The sequence below is a fragment of the Simochromis diagramma genome, unplaced genomic scaffold, assembly GCF_900408965.1.
Source record: "Simochromis diagramma unplaced genomic scaffold, fSimDia1.1 OVJJ01000293.1, whole genome shotgun sequence".
NCBI classification, from domain to species: Eukaryota; Metazoa; Chordata; class Actinopteri; order Cichliformes; family Cichlidae; genus Simochromis; species Simochromis diagramma.
The window spans coordinates 19,654,098-19,678,978 of NW_024386801.1; the positions used below are offsets into that span (position 1 = coordinate 19,654,098).

At 39.2% G+C, this 24,881-nt stretch overlaps 3 protein-coding genes and 1 long non-coding RNA gene across 4 annotated transcripts; 1 reads left to right on the plus strand and 3 right to left on the minus strand.

The window, feature by feature from the left end:
• Nucleotides 1–107: 107 nt before the first annotated feature.
• On the minus strand, nucleotides 108–11,199 carry LOC120730189 (patatin-like phospholipase domain-containing protein 2). Its single transcript, XM_040026401.1, has 8 exons — nucleotides 10,872–11,199; nucleotides 5,382–5,614; nucleotides 2,617–2,682; nucleotides 2,062–2,271; nucleotides 1,925–1,985; nucleotides 1,576–1,758; nucleotides 1,304–1,445; nucleotides 108–923 (listed from the first exon to the last, which is right to left on the minus strand). Exons 1-8 carry the CDS (start codon nucleotides 11,056–11,058, stop codon nucleotides 875–877), a joined length of 1,131 nt encoding a protein of 376 aa, XP_039882335.1. The 5' UTR covers nucleotides 11,059–11,199; the 3' UTR covers nucleotides 108–874.
• Nucleotides 11,200–12,003: 804 nt separating this feature from the next.
• On the minus strand, nucleotides 12,004–13,360 carry LOC120730195. The gene is made up of 2 exons (XR_005695068.1): nucleotides 13,249–13,360; nucleotides 12,004–12,691 (listed from the first exon to the last, which is right to left on the minus strand). It is a non-coding gene; the product is annotated as an uncharacterized LOC120730195 (long non-coding RNA).
• Nucleotides 13,361–13,567: 207 nt separating this feature from the next.
• si:dkey-10o6.2 (uncharacterized protein LOC100124608 homolog) lies at nucleotides 13,568–17,936 on the plus strand. The gene is made up of 7 exons (XM_040026407.1): nucleotides 13,568–13,857; nucleotides 13,940–14,064; nucleotides 14,138–14,204; nucleotides 15,907–16,063; nucleotides 16,602–16,744; nucleotides 16,990–17,100; nucleotides 17,364–17,936. Exons 1-7 carry the CDS (start codon nucleotides 13,705–13,707, stop codon nucleotides 17,541–17,543), a joined length of 936 nt encoding a protein of 311 aa, XP_039882341.1. The 5' UTR covers nucleotides 13,568–13,704; the 3' UTR covers nucleotides 17,544–17,936.
• A 743-nt stretch (nucleotides 17,937–18,679) lies between these two features.
• nucb2b (nucleobindin 2b) lies at nucleotides 18,680–24,766 on the minus strand. Its single transcript, XM_040026406.1, has 13 exons — nucleotides 24,625–24,766; nucleotides 23,967–24,104; nucleotides 23,537–23,644; nucleotides 23,309–23,441; nucleotides 22,755–22,858; nucleotides 21,141–21,326; nucleotides 20,796–20,886; nucleotides 20,596–20,654; nucleotides 20,405–20,497; nucleotides 20,018–20,107; nucleotides 19,535–19,705; nucleotides 19,240–19,294; nucleotides 18,680–18,910 (listed from the first exon to the last, which is right to left on the minus strand). The coding sequence occupies exons 2-13, from the start codon at nucleotides 24,102–24,104 to the stop codon at nucleotides 18,798–18,800; spliced, it is 1,341 nt and encodes a 446-aa protein (XP_039882340.1). The 5' UTR covers nucleotides 24,625–24,766; the 3' UTR covers nucleotides 18,680–18,797.
• Between the last annotated feature and the right edge of the window lie 115 nt (nucleotides 24,767–24,881).

Consider the following 24,881-nt stretch of genomic DNA (forward strand, 5'->3'; position numbering starts at 1 on the left):
GTGTGTGAGAAGAATGGATCCAAATGAAAGCCAAGTAAACATTAAATACTCATATGTAAGTAAAATATTAGGAGTTTATTGATAAAACACTTATACAGCTATGTAGTCACAAAGAGCCATACAAGAATCATAGAAAATAGCAGGGATATATACATATGAAAGACAAGTTTGCAAATGCATTTTAAAGGAGTCCACAGAGTCAGGTATGTATAGTTGTAGTAGGAGACCATCTCAAGCCCTTAGTGCCAGTGTCTGAAAGGCTCTGTCCACTCTTAGTGTTCAGTGATGTGTGAGGAACAACTGACTGAGCCTGTGATCAAAGACAGCCAATAGCAGTGTGTTTAAGGAGAAGATGGGGTAAATAGACTACAGCCTCTCTATTTAGCGTAAATACAATACTTTTAAATTTAAAAAATGAGCAATGTGAGCTTGCTTACTAGAACATGGTAATCCGGCCATGCCATTTTGCATAGTTTGTAGGCAAGAAAGAGATGATTTATCTAAGCTTGTAAACAGGGCATTGAAGTAATCTAGGCATGATGACACAAATAAATGATTTTCTTTTTCATTATATCCTATTACAGTGGCAAAAAAGATTATTGTAAGTCATTATTTGTTTATTTATTTGTTTTCTTTGTTTAGCTGATGTTGCCAGCTGCTGCCATAAAGATAATATGTCTTGCAGTTTCTCAGACTGGGCTACACACAATCACAGTTGTTTTTGCTTGTTATGGGGTTTTTTTCTTGAGATTTCAAGTTTGTTTGGTTGAATTTCCCAGCCATCCCGTAACTCTGCCCAAACCCCAGCCTCTACCTGCACTTGGTTTTAGGGTGGTTTCATTAAACCCAGACGTGCCGCTGCCAGTGGGTGGTATCAGAAGCATGTGAGCCAATGTACTGTGTGTGTTGCACGTAAAGGTAATCTGAAAGAAGCAATCAAAGAGAGAGAAACACATTAATCCATAATGGCTGTGAAAGGTCAAAGCACTTGGCACTTTGATGTAAAATCGGCATTATCACTAAAGGGGAAATAATCTGTATAAAATCCTACATTAAAGGTTAGACTGAAATATTGGTCCAGAATGAAAATCCCTTTTAAATTTTTACTTCTGCCAAAAATAACTGACAGTAAAAACTAAATAATGTTTGCCCAGTTTAGTAGTTGAGAATGAAAAATACATTTTTGGCATCAACAACAAAAGAACAGTTTTTGATTTTAAGATCACAGGGAAGAAAAGGGCTCAGTGTAAGCATAACTCATTTGAATGTGGTGGATCCGACATAAAGAATAGTAAGTAAGTACCTCTGGGATAGAGAGCTGACCAACTCAACAGGCAGAAAATAGGGGATCTGTATGTAAGAAGTCACTTTCTTTGGCAGGTACCCAGTCATGTAGGAGAACAGACCATCAGCAGTACGTGTCTCTCTGCAGGCCACGCATAGCACTGACACAAATACAATAAAAAAACATATTTACTTTGACTGCATTAAAAAAATGATTGCACTGGCTCAATGGTATATTATCTGTCTGCTGTATTTTCCCTGCTGATCTCATCACAGGCGAACTGTCCTTACCCCTTTGAATTTCAATCGGGAGATTTTCTACGAGGTGTGGATCCAACCACCAGTGATCTTCCCGAAGTGTGTTCAATCCATCCTGCTGTGCCTTCACGCTGGACTCCTTCACCACTTCACAGCAGACATATTTAAATGAATCGATCGCCAGATTTCTTATGGGACACTCACTGCTGATCAGATCTGTGATAAGCAAAGAAGTCCAATGTGATAAGGAGTAAAGAAAAACAAATCTGACAAACGCTTCTATGGAATGGTCTATTTTGTATCTTTTGTTTTATTTTGAGCTGAATCTTTTGGAGCCAGTTTATTCTCATGAATATTTAGCCGCCATTATCAACCTCCTTACTGTTTTCTTGTAGGAAACGAAAAGCATCCCTGTAGCCATTGTGACAAATTTCAGCCATTGCCTGTAAAAATTCAAACTGATGAAAACTGATGAAAATAATAGAAATCTACACAAATCTACACAAATCTGTAACACACCTCAGGCTCTGGAGGGAAGAACGTGCTGGTCACTCTGTAGAGGTTCTCTGAGTTGACCTGGATGCTGACATTGTTGAAGCGTACCTCAGGGAGGTTTAGTGTGCTTGCCCGGGGGCAGATATCACTCTTGCCAGCATATGGCGAGAACATGATTGTCTGTTTCAGTTGACAGCCGGGCAGGTTGTCAGTGACGGCACCGTCCACATAGTGCTGAATGGAAAAGTAAGCTGTTTGTCATTAGGTATAATCTTGGTCCATGTCACAACCACATAGAACCAGATATTCAGATTATTTAACACTGAAAAAACTGTACACAGTTTCTGATGAAGGCTCAATCACTTTTAGAATATCTGTCATCCAGATAACATTTACTTTAACCTTAATTCAACTTGGTTTCACAAATCAGGATAAGACACAAGCAGAGTTTTGAGATGTCTCCATATGCTGCCAGCTGCACAGATAGAAACCAGAATACTGTTACACGACTAAGTGTAACTCTGTTTATGTGCTGTAATGTCAACTGGGTTGTCATTTCAACCTTTCTAATATACTTACCACTCCACGGTATCTGGGTGGAATGACACCACAGTAAAACGGGACGAAGCAGCTGCATATGAGGGCCAAGGAAAGGTCAGATATTATGTCACATTGGATGTAGAAACACAAACTCATCCATGCCAGAGAGGACAACAGAATTATTCCTCTACCTAGTTTCTCAAAAATTCTCTTCTACTTGTCCTGTCTTGTCTCTTGTCTTTCTGGTCAGCCTTTAACGGTACAGTAGGTACTTTGTTTAAGTTATTTAACAGAAGAAAATGTACTCATAAACAGAAATTAATTATTGTGTAAATACATCTTCCAGAAAATTGATGCGTTCTTGAACTTGAATTTATCCTTTAAAATCCTTTAAAAATAAATAAGAGCCATGTTGCTCTCCCATCTTGAATACAGTGGCTGAGACAGACATCACTGATCCACCTAATAGATGCAGCTAGAGATCAAGCACATACAGGGAGTGCAGAATTATTAGGCAAATGAGTATTTTGTCCACATCATCCTCTTCATGCATGTTGTCTTACTCCAAGCTGTATAGGCTCGAAAGCCTACAACCAATTAAGCATATTAGGTGATGTGCATCTCTGTAATGAGAAGGGGTGTGGTCTAATGACATCAACACCCTATATCAGGTGTGCATAATTATTAGGCAACGTCCTTTCCTTTGGCAAAATGGGTCAAAAGAAGGACTTGACAGGCTCAGAAAAGTCAAAAATAGTGAGATATCTTGCAGAGGGATGCAGCAGTCTCAAAATTGCAAAGCTTCTGAAGTGTGATCATCGAACAATCAAGCGTTTCATTCAAAATAGTCAACAGGGTCGCAAGAAGCGTGTGGAAAAACCAAGGCACAAAATAACTGCCCATGAACTGAGAAAAGTCAAGCGTGCAGCTGCCAAGATGCCACTTGCCACCAGTTTGGCCATATTTCAGAGCTGCAACATCACTGGAGTGCCCAAAAGCACAAGGTGTGCAATACTCAGAGACATGGCCAAGGTAAGAAAGGCTGAAAGACGACCACCACTGAACAAGACACACAAGCTGAAACGTCAAGACTGGGCCAAGAAATATCTCAAGAATGATTTTTCTAAGGTTTTATGGACTGATGAAATGAGAGTGAGTCTTGATGGGCCAGATGGATGGGCCCGTGGCTGGATTGGTAAAGGGCAGAGAGCTCCAGTCCGACTCAGACGCCAGCAAGGTGGAGGTGGAGTACTGGTTTGGGCTGGTATCATCAAAAGATGAGCTTGTGGGGCCTTTTCGGGTTGAGGATGGAGTCAAGCTCAACTCCCAGTCCTACTGCCAGTTTCTGGAAGACACCTTCTTCAAGCAGTGGTACAGGAAGAAGTCTGCATCCTTCAAGAAAAACATGATTTTCATGCAGGACAATGCTCCATCACACGCGTCCAAGTACTCCACAGCGTGGCTGGCAAGAAAGGCTATAAAAGAAGAAAAACTAATGACATGGCCACCTTGTTCACCTGATCTGAACCCCATTGAGAACCTGTGGTCCATCATCAAATGTGAGATTTACAAGGAGGGAAAACAGTACACCTCTCTGAACAGTGTCTGGGAGGCTGTGGTTGCTGCTGCACGCAATGTTGATGGTGAACAGATCAAAACACTGACAGAATCCATGGATGGCAGGCTTTTGAGTGTCCTTGCAAAGAAAGGTGGCTATATTGGTCGCTGATTTGTTTTTGTTTTGTTTTTGAATGTCAGAAATGTATATTTGTGAATGTGGAGATGTTATATTGGTTTCACTGGTAAAAATAAATAATTGAAATGGGTATATATTTGTTTTTTGTTAAGTTGCCTAATAATTATGCACAGTAATAGTCACCTGCACACACAGATATCCCCCTAAAATAGCTAAAACTAAAAACAAACTAAAAACTACTTCCAAAAACATTCAGCTTTGATATTAATGAGTTTTTTGGGTTCATTGAGAACATGGTTGTTGTTCAATAATAAAATTATTCCTCAAAAATACAACTTGCCTAATAATTCTGCACTCCCTGTATATACCTTATGAGTATGTATATTGCCATCATGTCTTTCTCCTCCTCCACTGCTCTCTCCTCCCTCATTTCTACCTCAGCCTCTTTCTTCTCACCTCAGGCCTCATCTCCTGAACTGAAGTCAAGTTTCTATCACATGAAAACATGTATAAACATGCTTGTTTATTCCTAGTTGCAGTTACTTATTGTCAGAAGATTAAATATGTGACCCTCCTGTCTGTGCACAGCTGACAATGAGTTGGCCAAACAACAACAATAGCTGGTTGTAAGCTGACATTATGCCAACTAATGTGAGGTTCGAGTATCCTAAAAATCACACTTTCCCTCTAATAAACAGTTTGATTACATTCTCACATCATATGAGAGTTTATTCATTGTTCAAGTCCAACTATGTTAGATCCACTTTAAAGAAAGTTTCATTAACAGCAGCTAACAGCAGCAAGCTGACTTCTGTAACAAAGTTTTATAGCTTCCTGCAGTGTAAATAGAAAACAGAAATTCAGGAAAGGAGTAATAAAACAGAGTTCGAGTGACTGCTATCTACTGACATCTAGTGTTGAGATTTTACACACTGTGCCTTTAAATCCATTTTAGCAATGAGGAAAACAGTGATAGCTGTATAATCAATAGTCATATCTGATCCTTTTTTTTTGTATACTTATAAAGTTGGGAATTCTGACAATAAATTGTATCTTGAACCTTGAAGAGTTTTGCTGGATGAAAATGGCTCCAAGCTGTAAAATATACCTGAATGAGCTCTTCTCTGCTGTCAAACTCTGACACTAGTACGTTCTTCACATCAGACACTCTGGTCAGGGACACGCTGAGCTTCCCAGAGGCTCGAACAAGGGCATCTTCTGGTAGATGCTTCAGCAGAGTGTCCTGCACTCTCTGAAGCAGTTTGAAAGATGGATGCAAGGGTCCCAGTTTGTGCTTCCTAGCCTCTTTGGCTATTGACATCAAGTCGGCACAGCACTTCTCTGCATAAAGAAAAGTAACTCAATATCACATGCACTGGAATGGTTATTTGTTGTAAAAAAAAAAAAAAGAAGAAAAAAAAGTGTTTTTTGTTTAATTAATCTCTCAGGACTTCTTTTTCAAAGATGGCGCCGGTGTGCATGGCGAGCCGTCCTCGTCCGCGTCTGTGCCTCTGCTTTCTACCTTCCCTTCACCTGTTACTAGACCTTGGCATAGTACTCCTTATTTTTTGGGGTTTTATGCTCAGCAGGTGGTTGTGCACTAATAACCTACGACAGACAAACGCTTCTAAATCTCCGATTCTCTTACTCACATCGCCCGGATCCATATTGGAACCTGGGTGACGGGTATCCATATGCTCCTCTATCCTTGACGCTGTTGCACCTAGTAAATTGAAGCACCCTAGAACCTTTTCCCAATACTGGTGTTAAGGTTCAAATATTGAGGAAGGAGAGTACAAACCACCATGGTCCAGAAGATCTTGGTCAAACAATGATTTTAATGAATACACGCGTGGGAAGACCATTCTGTACACAGACAGCAATTGATCTTCGACTTAATCAAAGCATACACAGATTTTTATAGCATCAGGGTTTGATTTACTGACGCCCCTTCGTGCGTCACCGACAGAATATATACATACGTCAAATCAAAACCACAATGACTTTTAACATAGTTTAAAAGAACGTTGTCTTCGTCTCGTCTGGAACACGAGCCCCACATCCTGCCAGACGCTGTTCCTCTTTCCAGAGACAAACATGACCAACTTCTCACCTATAAATGAGTCTAACTAATGTGTTTGTGTGTGTGTATGTCACGACCTCACTCAGCCTCTATGTCACCTCTCACTTACTGTCTTGTCCTTAAATGCTCTTTCTCAATTCACCTGTTGCACTTCTGACCTTTCACCAGAACAGAGGCTCATCCTAACTGAGACTATGTATATGTCATCTACTAAATAAATGTTTTAATCAAGAGCCTCTACTAAGAGCTTAGTAAAAGAATATAAAAGTATAACAGACAATTTAAATAACCTAGACTTTCAAAATAGCCTCGTCTAACCTGCTCCTCAGAATACTTAGACTCTGGTTTCACTTCTGCTTTCGCTTCTGCAAACTCTCCTGCAAACTCTCTGCAACTTCCTGTCAGCCTGCTGCACTTAGTCTTTCTAAAACACACACACTGTTTAAACCTCTGAATACAATATCAATGCTGCAAATTCTATTATTAATGCAATGGTAATAATGATGATTATTTAACAATAGCAGTAAAATAATTTCCCTGCTCCACACTGGTTAAACGTCTGCCGCCGTGATGAGAGGAGGCGGAAAAAAGATAAACTCCAGGTATCCTATGAAATCCTACGTGCCAGCCGCTTGAAATTTCAAACTGCTGCTAAAATGGCTAAAGTGGCTTTCTTATCAAAAATTATTCTGGCTCATGGTCACAACATTTGAACGCTATTTAAAATTTGTAATTCTGTGGTCAATCCCCATCCTGATATGCCGCTGGTGTGCTCTCCGGCTCTTTGTGAACAATTTTTAATTCTCTTCTTAGATAAAGTTTCTTCTCTTAAGTCCTCGCTTCCTTTAGTGTCGAGCCCTGTTTCTACTCCTGGTTGTTCATCAACCTTCCATCAGTTTGAGCCCGTGTCACTCCTTACTCTCAAGCGATTAGTTGAGCAACTGAAGAATACTAATCCTATATATGATATCCTCCCATCTCGCATAGTCAAGGACTGCTTCGACGTAATTGGATCCAGTATTTTATCTTTAATGAATTCTTCTTTACTCTCTGGCTGTGTCCCGTCAGCTCTTAAACATGTTGTAGTCCAGCCGCAGTCTTAAAAAAAAGAAACCTTGATCATAATGATTATGCGAATTACAGACCGATCTCTAAGCTCCTGTTCCTGTCTAAAATTCTCGAGAGCATAGTTCTTTCACAACTCCAGTCGTATTTGGATGCGAATGATATTATTGATAAATTCCAGCCTGCCTTTAAACCACGTCACAGCACTGAAACAGCTTTGCTTAGAGTCCTAAATGATCTTCTTCTAATTGCTGATACTGGACGCTCTGCGGTCCTAGTTCTATTGGATTTATCCTCGGCTTCTGACATGGTGGATCACAGCATCTTGTTAGCGAGGCTTGAGCATACTGTAGGCATTAGAGGTGTTGCCCTTGATTGGTTTAAATCATACCTCTTCAATAGGTCCTTCTCGGTCAACCTGGGCACCTGCTCTTCCTCCGCTGCACCTGTCTACTGTGGCGTGCCTCAAGGATCTGTGCTGGGCCCTATTCTATTCTCGCTGTATATGCTCCCTATAGGCGCAATCTTTGAGAAATACAATATCGCTTATCATTGTTATGCTGACAGATCTACTTTGAACTTGCTGATGATCCTGCTCGGTCTCTGCACTGCTTTCAAGAGTGCATGTGTGAGGTCAAAGAGTGGCTCTTAGGAAACTCTCTTATCTTAAATGATAAGAAAACTGAAATCATGGTATTTGATAGCAATATTCTTCACAGACAATTTCGTGATGCCTTGGTTCCCTTGCCAGCTCCCTCTCTGACACTGTTAGCAATTTGGGCGTGTTGCTGGATAGCTCTTTTAAATTTGATAAACAAGTGTCTGCTGTAGATAGATCTAGTTTCTACCAACTGCGTGTCATTTCCAAGGCTAGGCATTATGTTCTGTATAAGGACCTGGAAAAGCTTATTCACGCCTTTGTGACCTCTAGGCTGGATTACTGCAACTCCCTTTATTTCGGTTTTCATTCTTCCCTTCTTCATAGACTGTAAGCTGTTCAAAATGCGGCAGCACGCCTTCTGACCGGAACTGGGAGGTATACCTCTATTACCCCTGTTCTAGCTGACCTGCACTGGCTACCCATTAAATACCGCATCCAATTTAAACTACTGCTGCTTATTTTTAAAATTGTCAACAAGGCAGCCCCGAGCTACCTTATCGAGCTCCTAGTTCGTACATTCCCGCTCGAGCACTGAGATCATCTACTCAGTTACTCCTGGTGCAGCCAACATCTTGTCTGAAGTCTAGAGGTGACCGTGCAATTGCCTTGGCTGCCCCAGATTTATGGAATAACCTTCCTATTGCTATCCGCGCGTCTGATTCTATCCAATCATTTAAATCACGGTTAAAAACCTATTTTTTTTAACCTTGCCTTTCCTGCTAGTTAATGCCTGTATCTAATCCCTGGACTTCGCCTATTTTACCTTTTATACATATTTTTAATGGCTTTGTCATTTTAACATGTTTTAGTTGATATGCATTTTATGCTATTCCTGTGTATTAGTGACACTGACCTGTTAGCATACTTGGTATGTTGTTATGGTCCTATAATATTTAATAATATTTAATTTTTATAATATTTTTGTCTTATTTTCTGTCTTTTATGTGAAGCACTTCGGCATACCGTTGGTTTTTAAATGTGCTCTATAAATAAAGTTGTATTGTATTGTATAATTTGCTTTTTTTTTAGTTTACTTTTTTTTCTTTCTACATCCACACTATAAATGATAACATTTTTATACAAATTGGGGAAGGTTTAACAGTAAATATTCCACAATTGGATAACTTAAAATCTTGCAAATAAAATAAACTAAAGTACTATCTGAAAACTCCAGATTTTTGTTTGAATTGGATGAAACTATCTTCTGATATTTTTCTTTTTGTGGTACACCTTGTCACACTTGGTCAATCCAGCATGAAAGCTGAATAAAAAGGGATTTATTTTTTTTTCATGCTTGTGGCTAAGAGTCTCGGGCAAAAAAAAAGTCTTCATACTTTATTTTGCAGTATTGTAAAATTCAGCTACATTCATTCAAAAACTGTCACTAATTGCCTTTTTAATTTTTTTTTATTAATGAGTGATCAAATGTGGGACTTTGCAGGAGCACTGGACTTTTTTCATATTTTAACTAGCAAGTTATCACACATTTTAATGTCCGTCTCAAACTACAGAGCCTGGTTCATTGTGATGTTAAGAAACTTTGTACCAGCAGGAAAGATTTTAAGAATTGGCTGATTTGAGATAAAGTGACCTATTATGACTGTGTAACACATGAGTGATTCTGTATCTAGCTAAAGGAAAAATCTGAACCCTTGATCCTTGGGTCCACTTGGGCCTTAAGACATAAGGGTTGCTGTAAATGAATGCAAAATTTTTCTGAATGGTTACCTTTATCCTGTGATTAAACATTTATAGCTTGTTGGGATCAGTGTCTTCTAGGCTTGGAAAAGACCTCACCCTATTGGCTAGACAATTCCCTATCCAGAGGGTGTTAGGGGTCACTGAACGGTTAGATAAGTCTTAATGATGTGAATCCAATATCAAATAGACTCACCAGATTCAAAACATCACCAGATTTAAGAAAAAAATATACAGAACAAGATATTAGAAAAATCATAGCCGATAACTGTTTCAGAGACTCAGAGAGCCAATTCTTCAGTCACTGTACTAAAGTTGTTTTCCTTTCCCTTGTCACCAATCAGAGATACTGAGTAAGCTCACTAGGCTAATGTACTTTACTTTTCCTGTGTATGTGTTTTTCTTTAAATCAAATAAGATGCAGCAACACCAGAGGGGACTAGAACCATCTCTGGCAAATGCAGACAATCAAAGATGGGAGAGAGGAAAAACGTGAGAATTAAAACAATGACTTAGGGGTGCCAAAGTCATTTTTGTTCAAGGGCCAACATCTGCATATAAATTATTCTCTTTTTTAATAATATCAGACAAATAATAATAATATAATATATTTTAATAATATCAGACAAATACATTTGTCTGATATTATTAAAAATATATTATATTATTATTATTTGTCTGACATTATTAAAAAAAAGAGAATAATTGCATATCTCAGTTTTTCCATCACAGTGGCTCTTTTACATAGGATACCAATCTTTTAGTTAGTTTTTATAACTAAACAGCAAAGGTTGTTTTTTATGATTCAGGCAATTGATTTAGCTCTAGCAATACTTTGTAATTTCCCACAAATGTTTGTTTGTGCTCAGTTTTCCACCATCGGAACAGCAATACATTTTATCATTAAAAAAAAAGTAATTTGTGACTTAACTGCAGTTTTGCAAAGTCTATATATATATTATGCTGATAGCGGCATTGCCTCTTTCTTCACTGTTGTTATATCTGCCTATTAGATAATAGATTCTATGTTTTGTCTACATAGAAGATAAATGGAGGTCGTGAAGGTATAGAAGAAGCTAAAAAAAACTCACCTAGGGGTATTCCCAAAGTAAGAACAGCAGCCGTCAAAGCCCCTGCAGAGGCTCCATAGATTTTAGAGGCGTTTTGTATGAACCGAGGGAACCGTTCAAGGATACAACTGGTGGCACCAACATAGTAAATCCCCATGAACCCGCATCCTGCAAAGGAGATGCTCCACTCTTTCTTCAAATCAAACATTTGAGATATTAATGTTCTGATCAACACGAGAAGGAAAATGTACGGCAGAAGCTAATTCTTTTTTTTTAGCTCAGTTATTGCCCGCTGCCACATTTACAACAACACACCTGAGGACATCCAAAGGTGAGAAGATAGTCCGCTATTGCACAATTTGGTATTATTAAGAGAATTTTTCCTATTGGCTAGACAATGTCATGTGACCGAAAGCCTAGCTACTATAGGGCTTCGGAGCGTGATGTCACGGGGGTGGGCGTGGAAAGGATTTTGGCCCGATTCACCATTTTGGGGGTCTAAGCTAGGAGCGATAGCATAGCCATGGTTCGTACTTGCTGTGTGCTCGGCTGCAATGTTCGATCTTACGACCGGCACGGGAATAAGGTTGGATTGTCTTTTTATGCTTTCCCAACCTGGAAGCGACATGAGGCAGCTCGTGTATCGATGTTACCAAACGAAGGCGTCCAGCCTGGATAGCAGCTGTGAGACGAGCTGACGTGCAGCTCTCTTCCATCTCCAAATATCTGTTGGTGCTCCAGACATTTTCATTCCGGTAAGTTCTAAATATGTTCATATCTCTCTTTATAGCCTATTAGTTTCATTTTCGATGCACTCTGAGCTCATAGCAAATTAGAACAAACATCCTACTGAGTGATTTTGCAGAACTACCTTCTATTTATAGAGTTGCTAATTATTTGGCATTATTGCAGCAAACCAGCCGATGAAATGGATGAAACATCATGACTGGTTTCCAGCGCTACACGAGGGACCTGCTTCAAACATACCACCATGCCAATCTGATTACTTCTTCCATGTGAGGGTGAAGAGGTGACCCTCCTGGATAAGATGGTGAAGGTTTGCTGCGTTTTGGTGAACAGTGTGATAATAAAACCAGAGAAGAATGAAACCTGCTCCTGTTAAATATTCTTAAGTCTTGTGCTGTTATTTTTCCAAAAGATACAGTAAATAAAGTAATGTTAGTAGTGGGTGATACCATGTAAACACTCATGATTTGGTGTAAACATTTTGTCATTTGTAAACTGTAAATGACATGGATTCTACACTGTTACTGATGTGATGTTCTATAAAGTGGTTTTAATAAAAAAAAAAAAAAAGGCAAAATAATTTAGTTTCTTTATTCAACTTTTGAACAGTGGGACTCAGTCAGTACATATTCAGTAAATGCAAATTATTTACACAGCAGTGCACTACAGGCATACATCTAGACCCCTAGATAAAACATGATGGCATTATAGCAGTGACAACTCCTCCACAGTAGCAGGTGGGATTTCTTTTTTGAGGACGGCTCCTTTTACCTGTCACTACAGATGGTCTGTGTATGTTTTGATCAAGAGCCTTTTTTTGGGCAGCTGAAGAGAAGTCGTCTATCTTATGGACAACCTCTGGCTGTATCTTGGTCATATTACCAGGCAAAACCCAGTATGCAGGTTCATCTGTAACAGTCCTTGTGCCACGGATCAACACTGTTCCGTCTACTTTAGACAGAAGAGCAGCGACGTGGGTGCAGGTCTCTGCGACTCCGGCCATGCAGCTGCAGCGGGCGGCTTCAACCTTCCCTGTGATGCTCACAGTGACCCATGACTGCAATGCTGGTTCATTCAGTCTTAGAGTGCAGGACCTGAAACACACACAGACAAAGTTCATTTAAAGACAAGAACTATGAGCCAAGGCCGACATAAATGTGTTTAATCTACTTTATCATAAATGTAACAAAGTGTTTAGAAAGTTAGCACATACATGTCATTTTTCATTTCTTTATGTGTCCATCTATAGAACGCTGCATGTTATATTCTAAATCTGTCTGTTCTCTGTCAGAAACCTGCCTGCAGAAAATGAACCTAAAGTATGTAATGCAAGGATGTCATCACTTTAGAGATGGAGAAAGCATAAAATGTATTTTTAGTGACACAAGATACAAACATGGAAGCAAGATGTATAATTAGAATTATTTATAATAAACATTAATAAATCATTGCAATTTCTTTAACCATAAAGAATAACTAAATCCTTCAGGACAGTGTCTCATCAATGCACTGAACTCACTATGTTATCCACCTAACAGTCTCCACATGTTCTCACTGTAATTTCCCCTCATGAATGAATTTATGCTGCACTAATCTGAATGTTTGCAGGGAAATCAAACGCATTTCACACGCAGTACTCGAGCTGACTTACCTTTGTTTGAATGACGACTTGTACGCGCTGACTCCACAGATAAGGTATGAAATATGTCAGGCTACGTCAATAGCGGTTGGTCTTCAGGGTTTCTACTCCACGGCCGTATTTCATACAGGTCCACATTTCGAATGCACGCTATTTTCTGCAAGTACCGCCGCTTCGCCTCTGGACGCAATCGGTCTCTATACAGTCCATTCTCTTTTAAGCTGCTTTTAAGTATCTTGTAATCGTCGTTCCAACACAGTGTGTTTGATTTGATTCGTAGACCCCGAAAATGCCGCCGCGCTCCCACAATGCATTGCGGCGTGACGTCAACTCCGAAGCCCTATATAGGAGATACTAGTGGTGGACATTTGCGATTTATTTTCACTGTTCGTGTTCAGCTCAGGCTGTCTTTTAACCCGACGCTATTTTTACTGAAGAAACTTTAGCTTTTTTTTTTTATTTTTTACAATGAACATCCCAGTTGTGGACTTCGGCGCCTACAGGCTGAGCGAGAAGGATGTCGCTGACGAGCAGTGGCAGAGTTTAAGCACAGAGTTGAAATCAGCATTTAGAGATGTTGGTTTTGCATTTCTGAGGAACACGGGGATTACTCAGGAGGAGGTGAGGCCAGTTAGATAGAATCAAATTATTATCGAGGAACTTACACTGGAATCCGTCTTTTTCTTCTGGTGTGTTTGGACAGGTGGACTGTGTTATGGACATATCCAAGAAATTCTTCCTGCAGCCAGATGAGCTGAAGCAACCCTTCAGCAGGAAAAGTTTCGTGAACAACCCTAACCACGGTTGGGTGTCATTGGAGACGGAGAGGTAGGAAGCATACGTTTTATACTTTAATGTGTATCTGCGGAAGAGAGTTTAAATTCGGATAATTTCTTTATAGGTTGAATCCACGTCGACCTGGGGACCTGAAGGAGTCTTTCAACACTGCCTCCCTTCATCCTGATATAGTAATAACTCGGAGGCAAAAGCCTTGATCGTTTGTTTTCATCAGTTTATTTATTTTATGATTAACCTTAAGAGTTTGGGCTCAGACACAACAACTGCATGGTGCCACAAGGTTATCATTCAGGGGGTTAAAGTACAAGTTACTCAGTATCTGTTACTTTAGAGAAAGCTCTGTTAAGTTTGGAGAGGAATCAGGAAAATAAATGTTGAACTGCAGTACTGAAAAACTATGTACACCCCTATTAAGAGGGAAGTAGCAGCGGGGGTGCTGCTTATTGAATACACTTGATTGCATCAAATGCACATAATTAGCTGATAATCAGCAAGTGTAACCAACTCTATATGAGCAGAGGTTTTGGCAGTTTGCTGACCTGGGGGAGACTTTCTCCAGAGGCATCTCCTTAATCTTAACACAATTACACAGTCATCCATGGAATGGACATCCTACAAGTTCACTCCAAGGTCAGCGCATGCAGTTCTTAGTGAAATAAAGTTACATCTCCATAGGCCTCAGTTGAAAGTTAAATGTTAAAGTTCATGAAGTTCCAGTTAGGAAAAGACTGAACAAATATGGCTTCTTGTTCATAAGGGTTGCCAGCACAAAGACTCTTCTGTCCAAGACTCCTCAATCTCTTCTTTGGACAAATGTGAGCAAAGTGGAGATGTTTGGCTACAGTGTACAGCACCTTGTTTATCAGGGACCAAAAACAGCATATTAGCACATATACCTCATCCTAACTCTCAAGCACACTGGTGGACAGGTGATAAATTGGGCTTGTTTTGCAGCTACAGGATCTGGGCCCTTAGTCACTGGTTGGCCATGAATTCCTCTGCATGCCAAAGTATTTTAGAGTCTAATGTGAGGCCATCTGTCCAACAGCTATAGGTTGACCAGAATAGGGTCGTGAAAAAGGACAAAGATCCCAGGTAATCTACAACTGAATGAATGAAAAAGAAGAGAATGAGAGTGTTGCAACGGCACGGTCAAAGTACAGACTTCAACCTGTTTGAAATTATGTGGTGGGACATTAACAGAACTGTGCATAAGCAAAACAACTACACACCTCGATGAACTGGAGCAACATTATAATGAAGAGTGTGAACAGTAACACAATCTGAAAGAGTGACACAGAAGGCAGTACTTTAAATATTACTACCACAGGTGGTCGTACAAGGTGCTGAAACATGGGTGGTTTTTCTCTGGACTCCAGAGTGTCCTTGTTTCTTGGATTTTGAAGTTAAAAGCCAAAATCCACATCAAGTCACTGACATGTCCTGCATCTTAATATCACAAAATTCCAGATAAACTTGTTCTTTTTACATATTTCATTCTTTGTTATTTGACAGCAAAACAAACATTAAAATAGTGACACAAACACACCCCGTTGAGAATAATACAAACAAGCCATCAGAATTGGAATCCGTTTTCAGCTGCTATGCACTTTTAATACTACCAGCAAGGTTACAGACTCATTCTCTACATTAAATACACATTATAACAAAACAACATGAGCTGGTACAGTAAAGTCCAGGATAACAGGATACCAAAAATTTTGATGTATTGAACATTAAAGCATAAATCTATCCTATTATAACACTGAAACTATAAGTAGGTCAATGAGCATACTATGGGTACTTTAAGATATCAATATCAGTATTATCATTAGACAGACTCTGATGTGGTTCTGTTGTTTTCTGTTGTAGAAATGGCCATCGTCAGGCAGTTTGAAAAGTTTTCAGGAGTTCCAGACATCCTTTTTTCTGCGCTGCAAAGAGCTGAGTCTTCGGTTGCTGAGGGTGATGGCCCACAGTCTGGGACTCGACCCAGAAGTCTTCTTGCATGCACACCGTTTAATAGGAAGTATGTTTACCCCATACACTGTACCCAGTGTACAGTGGCATACGATCAGTTTTACTAAGTGTTCAAGCTACATGTCATGAGGGGCGGTCACTGATCCCAGATCGTATGGACCTTGTGAGAAGGTTTTATTCACACACACACACACAAAAACTGGCAGTATCTAATTCTACAAAATTAGGGAGAATACTAATAAGGGCAAAATGTTCAACCAAGACATGTTAGCTTAATTTATGTACTATATATTATATTCATTTAGTACTTTATATAGCTCTTCTCCTAAATTAAAAAATAACATAAAAGTACAGCACAAAATAAAAGAAAAATGAATATAAATACAAGACACATGTAAATGCGAGTAACAAACAAGGGAAATGACTGAAAATCTAACAAAAATTAATCCTGGGAAAGAATTTTTTTTCTTTTTTGTAAAGTGTAACCTCAAGGCAGACCAGATTACGGTTTTGGAGGATTGGTCCATAAATTGGTACAAACAAACAAGAGATACACTGCATTGACAACACTGCTGTGTCTCCTCTAGCTGACAAAAATGGCACTACGATGCGATCTCTCTACTACCCACCAGTGAATTGTGAGAAAGCAAAGGAGGGCCAGCTGCGATGTGGAGAGCATTCAGACTATGGCAGCATTACTCTGCTGTTCCAGAGCTCAGAAGGTCTGCAGGTAAGGCCTGTACCACTGGGACACACAAGCACATAAGTTGCTTGGTAACATACTGAAAAAGGGTCTGATTAATTTACAAACTCACTTAAGCTGGAATTCCTGTGGTGTGCCACTTTAAACAGCTGTCATCACTGTTTCTTCAATTGTAAGTCATGTGTTTTGCTTAGTTAGTAACACATTATGTGTTAAAGTCAAGCAAAGTATCAAATAATCCTGTTATCCTCCTGACACTTTTTGACCGTCAGGTGCGTACACGCTCGGGTGAATTCATCCCTGTTCCCTGTATCCCCGGAGCCATCCTCATCAATATCGCTGACCTGATGCAGCGCTGGACGAGCGATCAGTTCGTCTCTGTGGTCAGTGAAGGGGATATTTCCGCCCCAAAGTTTTATGACAAGGTTATGGAAATGCACTGTAACTAGAAAAGTAAATGCGACTACATATGTCAGATTGGGTCATTTATAGGAAATAAGAAAGGTCTCACCTACTTTAACTTTAGATATGTTTTTGTGACCCATGATCTTTTTTGAAGCCAACAGAGTTAAAATGCTTCCCAAAAAAGTTTTTGCATATGCCATGGCATTAGGATTATAGTTTAGTGTTGCTTGTTGTTTCTTAGCTCCACAGGGTTTTGCTGCCTCCTGTCGGAGACTCCAGCACACGGCAGTCTCTGGCTTACTTTGTCCAGCCGGATGACGAGGCTCTGATCACCTGCTGTGATGGCTCCAACAAATATCCGCCAGTTACAGCAGGCGCCTATCTCACTGAGCGATTCAATGAATCATATGGAAGAAGCTGAATTTGAACCCACCATTCTGACCATTTGATTAAGAAAGTTTTGTTTGTTTTTTTTAAATCATGTTCAGTGAGTTATTGTCAGAAGTATGATTATGTCACTTCAGATTCTACAGTAATTATAAAACTGAATGTTAACTTATGACTGTGTTTATAAGATGAGTTGAACTTGAGGTTTGTGATGAAAATAAGAGACAGAAACATTGTATCTGCAAGCTCATTCACCTTAATTTTAGACATTCAAACCTTGTACATCATTTTCATGATTTTTTTTCACAGGACATTGGTTGGACATTTAAGTACTTTTTTAACAAGTCACATAAACATAAACTGTTCAGCACATATACCAGGTTGCAGAGAGGTTGTTGTTTGAAAATAAAGTAACCAGTGTATTTTACTTCAACTCTTCAAAGTATTTTGTGTCCATCTTTTCTTTGCTATTAGTCTGTAGTGAAAAAAAATTAGTTGTTGTTTTTTACCTTGTGCTTCCTTCTGGAGTTTAATTCTGATTTTTACAAGGCAAATTTCAACCTACTGCATTCATTTCATTTACAGTGGTTCGAGAATAAATAAACACAAATTCACAGACACTCCTGAGCACTGACATCCAGGCAACCACTTCATAATCCATACAATTGTCACAATCACAGACACAATTCTTAAAAATTATAACATTTAAATACATATTGTATATATTTAACTTCATCTCTTATTCTGCACTAATCTGATCCAGAGGTCACAACAGCTTGAAAAGACATTGAAGGAAACACTTTTTCTATAAAACTTCATTTCGGCTCTAATCTTACTTTTCTGGCATTTATTTTTCCAAAATAATTCACAATTTACCATAAAAATAAATAATATTTTGAAAGGATTTCCTTAAGGAAAAAGTGGCAGTGAAACTACAGTGTGAACAAAACTAAACATTCAGTTATCAGGCCTGCTGCCCTCCCCATTTCACCCCAAAGAACTTCCAATAGAGAACAGAGTCCTTTTGTGATACAAGATTTAAAAAAACAAAAACAAAAGGGTTGATTGTCCACATAGAAAACTGGAGCAGCTCCACATTTCCAGGCTGGCTCATTCAGTTGATTTAACCAGCAGAAGGAAGGGCATCATTGGCACTAAGAGATCTTTTTTCCCCCCTATGTGTTGCTGTGTGTTTTGAAAATTCTAAACAATAACCCAAAATTGAAATCATGAAAACACAAGCACACTTGCATGCTCACTCATATCGCACACAGGGTGGTGAGGCCTGCTAAGAATGTCCAGGCACGGGTACATCTTGCTGCTGGTGACCAGGCGGAGGTGGCTGACTGTTTCCTGGTACAACTGGTGCATGTTCACCTGCAGTTAGAGGAGCTGCAGGCTCTGTAACAAAGATTCATATGTGCATACAATCATGAGATGTATTTAAATGATTATTAGGATATGATAAAAAGCTTTTAATCTCGTCTTATTAAAAAGGATAACAATGCTTTTCCCTCACTGCATCTTTTTAAGTGTATTTTGATTGGGGATGCACAAGTAAATAACTTATTTTGGCTGTTCTGTGGATCTGGATGCAGGTTTTCGACTGGGTGGTTAATTTTCACTTGATTTTAAAAAATGTTAAAATGGAAGTGGAGTGCAATTAAGAGACCTTTAACATCATGTGATTTGTTGTTTCCAGCATCATTTATCATAAATTTCATACTCACGTTTTACATCAGCATTTAAGCTTTGGGATTTAACCCTTTCCATTTCTTCCATTGCCTGAGCAGCGAGAGAAGGACAAAAAAATGTTAAGAGCATAAAAATGGTTTAAGACTTTGTTTGCTATTGCCTGCATGTTTCAGGTCTACAAGTCTCTAAAACAAGATTTAAGTGCAATTCAGCATGTTTCACACTATAAGCCAGATTCTTACATCTGTAGAAAGGGTCAAGCAACTGTATAGAAAAATCCTATTTTCAGATTGTATTTCATCTGCTATGGATAGTTGACAGATAATTCACCTGTTTCAGCCCCAGCTTCTGAGCATCAAGTTCTTCCTGTTTTCTTTCAAGTTCCTCTCTCTCTTTCTGCAGCTCAGCCGACTTCTTGTTGATGTCATTCTCCTCATTGGCCAGTTGCTGTTCAAAATCTCTCAGCTCCTCTTCGGTGTACAATGGGTTCTGATCTAAAGTCTGCAGAGGGCACATAAATAAATGATGTGATAAGAAATCATATACATTTCTGATTTCATGATATAATATCAGCTGTTAAATCTCTTGGGGAGTTTAATGATTTGGAATCTCACCCTTTGTAGACAATTTCTGAAAACAGCTGTTTATTGTGTTGCACTTACGCGAGTCTAAGCTCATGGTTTCATAGCTCATATTGATGAATAATTGAATTGAATTTTAATACACTAACATAACACTGGGTTCACATTAATTTTTAATACTACTCTGTACACAAAAATGCCAGGAGGGAAGCCAAACCTTACTAGCTCTTACCTCCCATTCGTCTTTTTCATAGAACTCTTCCTTCTTTGTGGCTGCCATGAACTCGCTCAGCGATACAAGCCTGTCTTTATTGGTGTCCACCTGAATGTCAATACATGAAGCAATTTTGATCAACAACTGTCATCGAGATAAATCACTTACCAGATACGTCCCAAAGGCCCTGACCTTTAGCTCCTTGCTAAAATAGCTACTCCACACACAGATGTTTAAATTCATTCATTAGATTTCAGGCAGCAATGCCACACGTTTGTTATGAATTATACATTATGATTGTATTCTGACAACAGGGAATGCCTTCATAACACACTAATCAATACTTTAGAAATGCTAATAAACATGACAATGATCTGTACATTTTATAGTTTTGTGGTGGCTCACCTCGTTCATAACATGCTCTCTCATTCGCAGTCTCTCTTCCTCCATCTCAACCATGTCATCCTCTTCATTTTCTGGGTTGTAAACCTTCTCCAGCTTAATGAAATGCACAAATTTTACCTCAGAGACTTGTTCATTTGCAGATTACATTATCGCAGACTATGCAGAACCAGAGTTAGACATAAAACATATACCTCTTTAGTAAAGAGAGCTTCAAGCTCACTCTCATCAAAGAAGCCGTCTCCGTTGCTGTCTGCAACACAAAACAAACAACGGAAATCTGTGTCTGATTTTAACCATCCATAGTTTTGGCACACTAGCAAATAAGACAACATTTGAATGCTATATTCATTCTTTGCTCTTAAAGGACCTTCAGTGTATGGTCTATGGTTACCGTGCATTTTGAAGAAAGTTTTTGGATCAAAATCTTCTGGGTCTAAACCATCTGCCTCCTGCCACACCTCTTTTAGCTGGTCCTCACTGCCCTGCACACACAGAGGTACACATCAAGGTTTCTCCTTTTTCTTCTTTTGTATTTAGCACTATTTAGCATCTTTATTCTATGGCTTGCATATAAATCTAAATAAAATTGGCCCAACTAAATGAGTTAATTTTATCATAAAAAAAAAAATCATTCATGTTTTCCAAATAATATCATTCAGCTTAAATGTCATTTGTTCCCCCGCATTGGCTATAATCTTAGCATTCGTAATGAAGTGCTTTATAGCTGGCGTCTTACAGGGTGGTTGACTTTAGGGTGGCTGGCGTGTTTCTTCTTCATTTCCTCGTAGTGTTCCTCTTCCTTCTTGCGATCCTCCTCATTCAAGTTCTTCAGGCGTTGCCGTCGCTCATGCTCTTTCATCATCTCGTATTGCTTGAACTCATCATGGCGGTCCTTGTCAAAGTTCTCCAGGTCATTAGTCGCCTAGACGTAAAAACAAAAAGTTGGGAAGGGGAATTCACCTCTTAATTCTGCAGATTTATGCACCTCGTTGAAACAGATGGACTCTATTCAACATCCAGATGCCTGATCAGAGTTGTTCCATAGAGGATGAAGCAAACTGTTGAGCTGAATAATTACTAGCCATGTCACAGTCTTAGCATCACTCAGCACTGAATGCAGAGACAACCCAGGCAGATATAGCATGCTTTTTGTGTTTAGCTCATGCGGTGAAATTTATTCATCCATTTAGTGCTAGCATGCTTACTAGTGGATACTAGTGAGTGCTAACTGGGTATGAATAAACAGTACCTCTGACTTCCTAAACCTGAGAGCTGCAGTAACAATAAGTTGATTTATAAAAAAACATATTCGGACAAATGGTTTGATTGCAAAAGTATTCTGGTGTGTGTATCTAGAATCTAAAATCTCTTTGTATTGGTAGGGCTTAATAACAGATAATGCCCCACAGTGGTGCAATGCTTAGCACTGCCACCTCACAGCATGAGGGCGTTTCTGTTTGAAGTTCTCCCGGTACCTCTTTGTTTACTATGTGTTAGCCAACAGACTGGCAACCTGTTCAAGGTGGACCCTATCGCTCTCCTTATGACAACTGTGGTATGCTTCAGCCCCTCAAAACCATGAATAAGTGGAAGAAAAGGGATGTATGGATATATGGATGTAGGGATGGATGGATTTCTGATAGTGACTATACCTTTTGCTGAGTACTATAAATACACTGTTGTCATAGTTCAAAATCTGGATCTGTGAGTTTAAAATTATTATTTTGGCCTGATTTTATTAGAACCTCTGGGTGGCTCTTTATTCTAGAACCCTGCAAGGACTTGCTCAGCATAAAGTACATGAAAATGCTATGGTAATACAAAACAAAGCAAATGCTCATTTATCACCATTCTTTGCATTTCTCAAGCAGTGCCAAGGCAAAATAGTAGGTCAATGATTATAGAGCAAAGCTAAATGCTACAGAAAAGTAAAACTTATATAAAATATTTTTAGGATTTACATCTGCATGACTGGAAGCTTTGTTGTAAAACTACAGAGGCATGCAAACTCATTAAGCCGACCTCCCCATTACTATTCTTTTATACTCATTTCACACACAGGAAACATGTTGGTCTCGCAAAACTTACACATTTACCTCTAATGAGTCAGCACTCTCCAACAAAGGGAACAAAGCTGTGAATGCCTCCAACTTATTACATCTAAAATTTAAAAAAAAAGCCAGACTAGTTAAACATCCCTCACTGAAATTCCCTATACGCTATGCTAAGTATGGCAATATTTCTGCATGAGCAACTGTCATTATAAATGTGACTGTGCCATACCAGTGCAGAGAAACAGGGTCAGTATTAACCTTCAAGTAGCTGCGCTAATGACTAGGTGTATGTGTACCGATTTGATGAGACGGTCCAGGTCATCCACCTCGAAAGTGTGTGGATTCTTGTGGTTCAGGTGCTCAAACTGTTTCAGCAGGGCCTGGTGGTCCACTGTTTGGCCTGCAAGAAAAGGAATAATGATTAGATTTATTCAACTGTAAAACAAAGACACTTGGTTTTTTGGAGTTGTGTCATGGTTATTCTTTTCCGCTGGGTTATACAAACACATTTTGTACCAAAACTTAATACATTTATTCTAGAAAGCGTTAAAGGATTACATGAATATCAATGCATTTTTGTTTTTTAAGAAATTGACCTATGACTTCTATCTTTACTTCTTTTCTCTACCTACACTTGTGTTAATCTATTCTGTATGAACATTTATACAGCTTCCTCTATTAATGATCAAAATTTACATTTGAATAATAATTTTCTTTCAAGAGTTAAGTTCTGCATTCAATGACACAACTAATGGACTGACTTAAACTGCGGAAGTTGTTGTGCAAACTTATGAAGTTTCAAGTTTCTCAGTGACACATCATTTTTTTCCCCTTTCTTTAAGATACTTACCATTTCCTTCCTTGATGTCGTGTTTAGCTTTTATGAGCATTCGCAGCCTGTTCATCTCCTCCCTCTTTAGCTCATCCAGCTTGGTCCGAAAATTGTGCTGAACAAAGTTCAGCTCTTTGGAAAGTTTGCCTTGCTGCAAGCAGACAGTCAACATACCATAGTTCAATAAAAAATGTCCACGTCAACAACCAGCTTACAAAATATTGGGCTGTTTTTGCAAGTGTGCACCTTGATGTCATCCATATTGGCATTTTTGAGCTTTTCTCTAAAGTGGGGGTCCTTCTCAAGATACTCAATGACCTCCCTGAGGTAGCGGTCGTAGTGCAGCCCAGTGTCCTGAGAAATAGACCACATTTAGCTTGTCAATGCATAACATTATTCAGTCCGATTATGGGTATTTTTTCCCAGTCAATTAATTCTTCTAATGAACAGTTACACAGACACTGCTTTTGTTTGTTTTTCAATCAATCTTTAGTCAGTAAGCATTTCTTTTTTTTTTTTTTTTTACTGGCACCTTTCAGAAATGCCAGTAAGCATTTCTGAAAGGTGTCTGAAACAGCTGACTTCATGTCTGGATCACCCTGAGCTTTATCTACTTAGCTGTAAGACTCCATTTTAATAGGATATCCCTTTATTTCACACTGCCCGTGTGACTCACAGCACTCTCGGGTGGACCCAGTTCCTCCTCTTTAGCCTTTTCTTTGGTCTTGTCCACACTGATAGGCACTGACTGGATACACAGCCACAAACTGAGCAGAACAAGGCCACAGCGGGCCAAGGCTTTACTCCTCACCATCTGGTCAGGCAAAGCATACATAAAATAGATAAGAAAAAAGATAGGAGTTAGTTTCAGGTTAGGTGAAGATCGTACATCTTTTAGAAAGCTCTGCAGTCAGAACAAAATGAGCACTTGCCGTATCTTTATAATATATATATATATATATATATATAATTTAAAAAAGTGGTGCAAGTCAACACTTCAAATAGAGACGGAACACTGATAAGGTTATGCAAATAACTCTTAATCTGAAAAGCAATTCCCATAAGAAAGGGCCCGTGCAGCACACGTGTTTGGTGGCTTACTTTAGAATATTTTCTTAGAGATTTCTAAGTTGAACGCTGTGAACCTGTTAGTCACAGTGAAAAAAATCGGACTGAGTGTGTAGTTTAAGGAACAGGTTGTTCAGTAGGGATCATGCAGTGAGGATGCCAGCTAACTCATTATCTACATGGATGTAGAAAATGCTCTAAACTAAGCCTCAGCAGACAGAGAGAACAGCGTTAGTAAACGTCATCTCGCGTGAAATAATACTTACTTGTAACGTGGAGCTTATTTTGCTCTCCTCTTTTTTTATTCTTCACCTGGCTTTCACGGTTTAGTGTTCCTCAAAGTGCCTGAGCTTCATCGGAGCTTGTTTACAGCGGTCATCTGTTAACCACCAATACAAGCCTCCCTTGGCTACAACCTACATAAAAAGGTTGTGTTCACCATGGCAACGCACCGCCTCTGGCTTCTCTTATTGGCCTAAGAAAGTATACTTTCTTTCACAAAACAGTCGCGTTGAGAGGCGAT

Bases quoted from the DNA above. Each gene is read 5' to 3' on its own strand.
- LOC120730189 (XM_040026401.1), bottom strand. From the start codon at position 11,058: ATGTTTGATTTGAAGAAAGAGTGGAGCATCTCCTTTGCAGGATGCGGG. The intron at 1,986-2,061 runs GTGTGTTACAGA...GAATTTTTACAG, and splicing joins TCTTCCCTCCAGAGCCTGAG to GCAATGGCTGAAATTTGTCA. The intron at 1,446-1,575 runs GTAAGGACAGTT...TATTTGTGTCAG, and splicing joins CCCGATTGAAATTCAAAGGG to TGCTATGCGTGGCCTGCAGA.
- si:dkey-10o6.2 (XM_040026407.1), top strand. From the start codon at position 13,705: ATGAACATCCCAGTTGTGGACTTCGGCGCCTACAGGCTGAGCGAGAAG. The intron at 14,065-14,137 runs GTAGGAAGCATA...ATTTCTTTATAG, and splicing joins GTGTCATTGGAGACGGAGAG to GTTGAATCCACGTCGACCTG. The intron at 17,101-17,363 runs GTCAGTGAAGGG...GTTGTTTCTTAG, and splicing joins GCGATCAGTTCGTCTCTGTG to CTCCACAGGGTTTTGCTGCC.
- nucb2b (XM_040026406.1), bottom strand. From the start codon at position 24,104: ATGGTGAGGAGTAAAGCCTTGGCCCGCTGTGGCCTTGTTCTGCTCAGT. The intron at 20,655-20,795 runs GTAACCATAGAC...TTTGTGTTGCAG, and splicing joins AACTTTCTTCAAAATGCACG to ACAGCAACGGAGACGGCTTC. The intron at 20,108-20,404 runs GTGAGCCACCAC...ATTGACATTCAG, and splicing joins GAGAGCATGTTATGAACGAG to GTGGACACCAATAAAGACAG.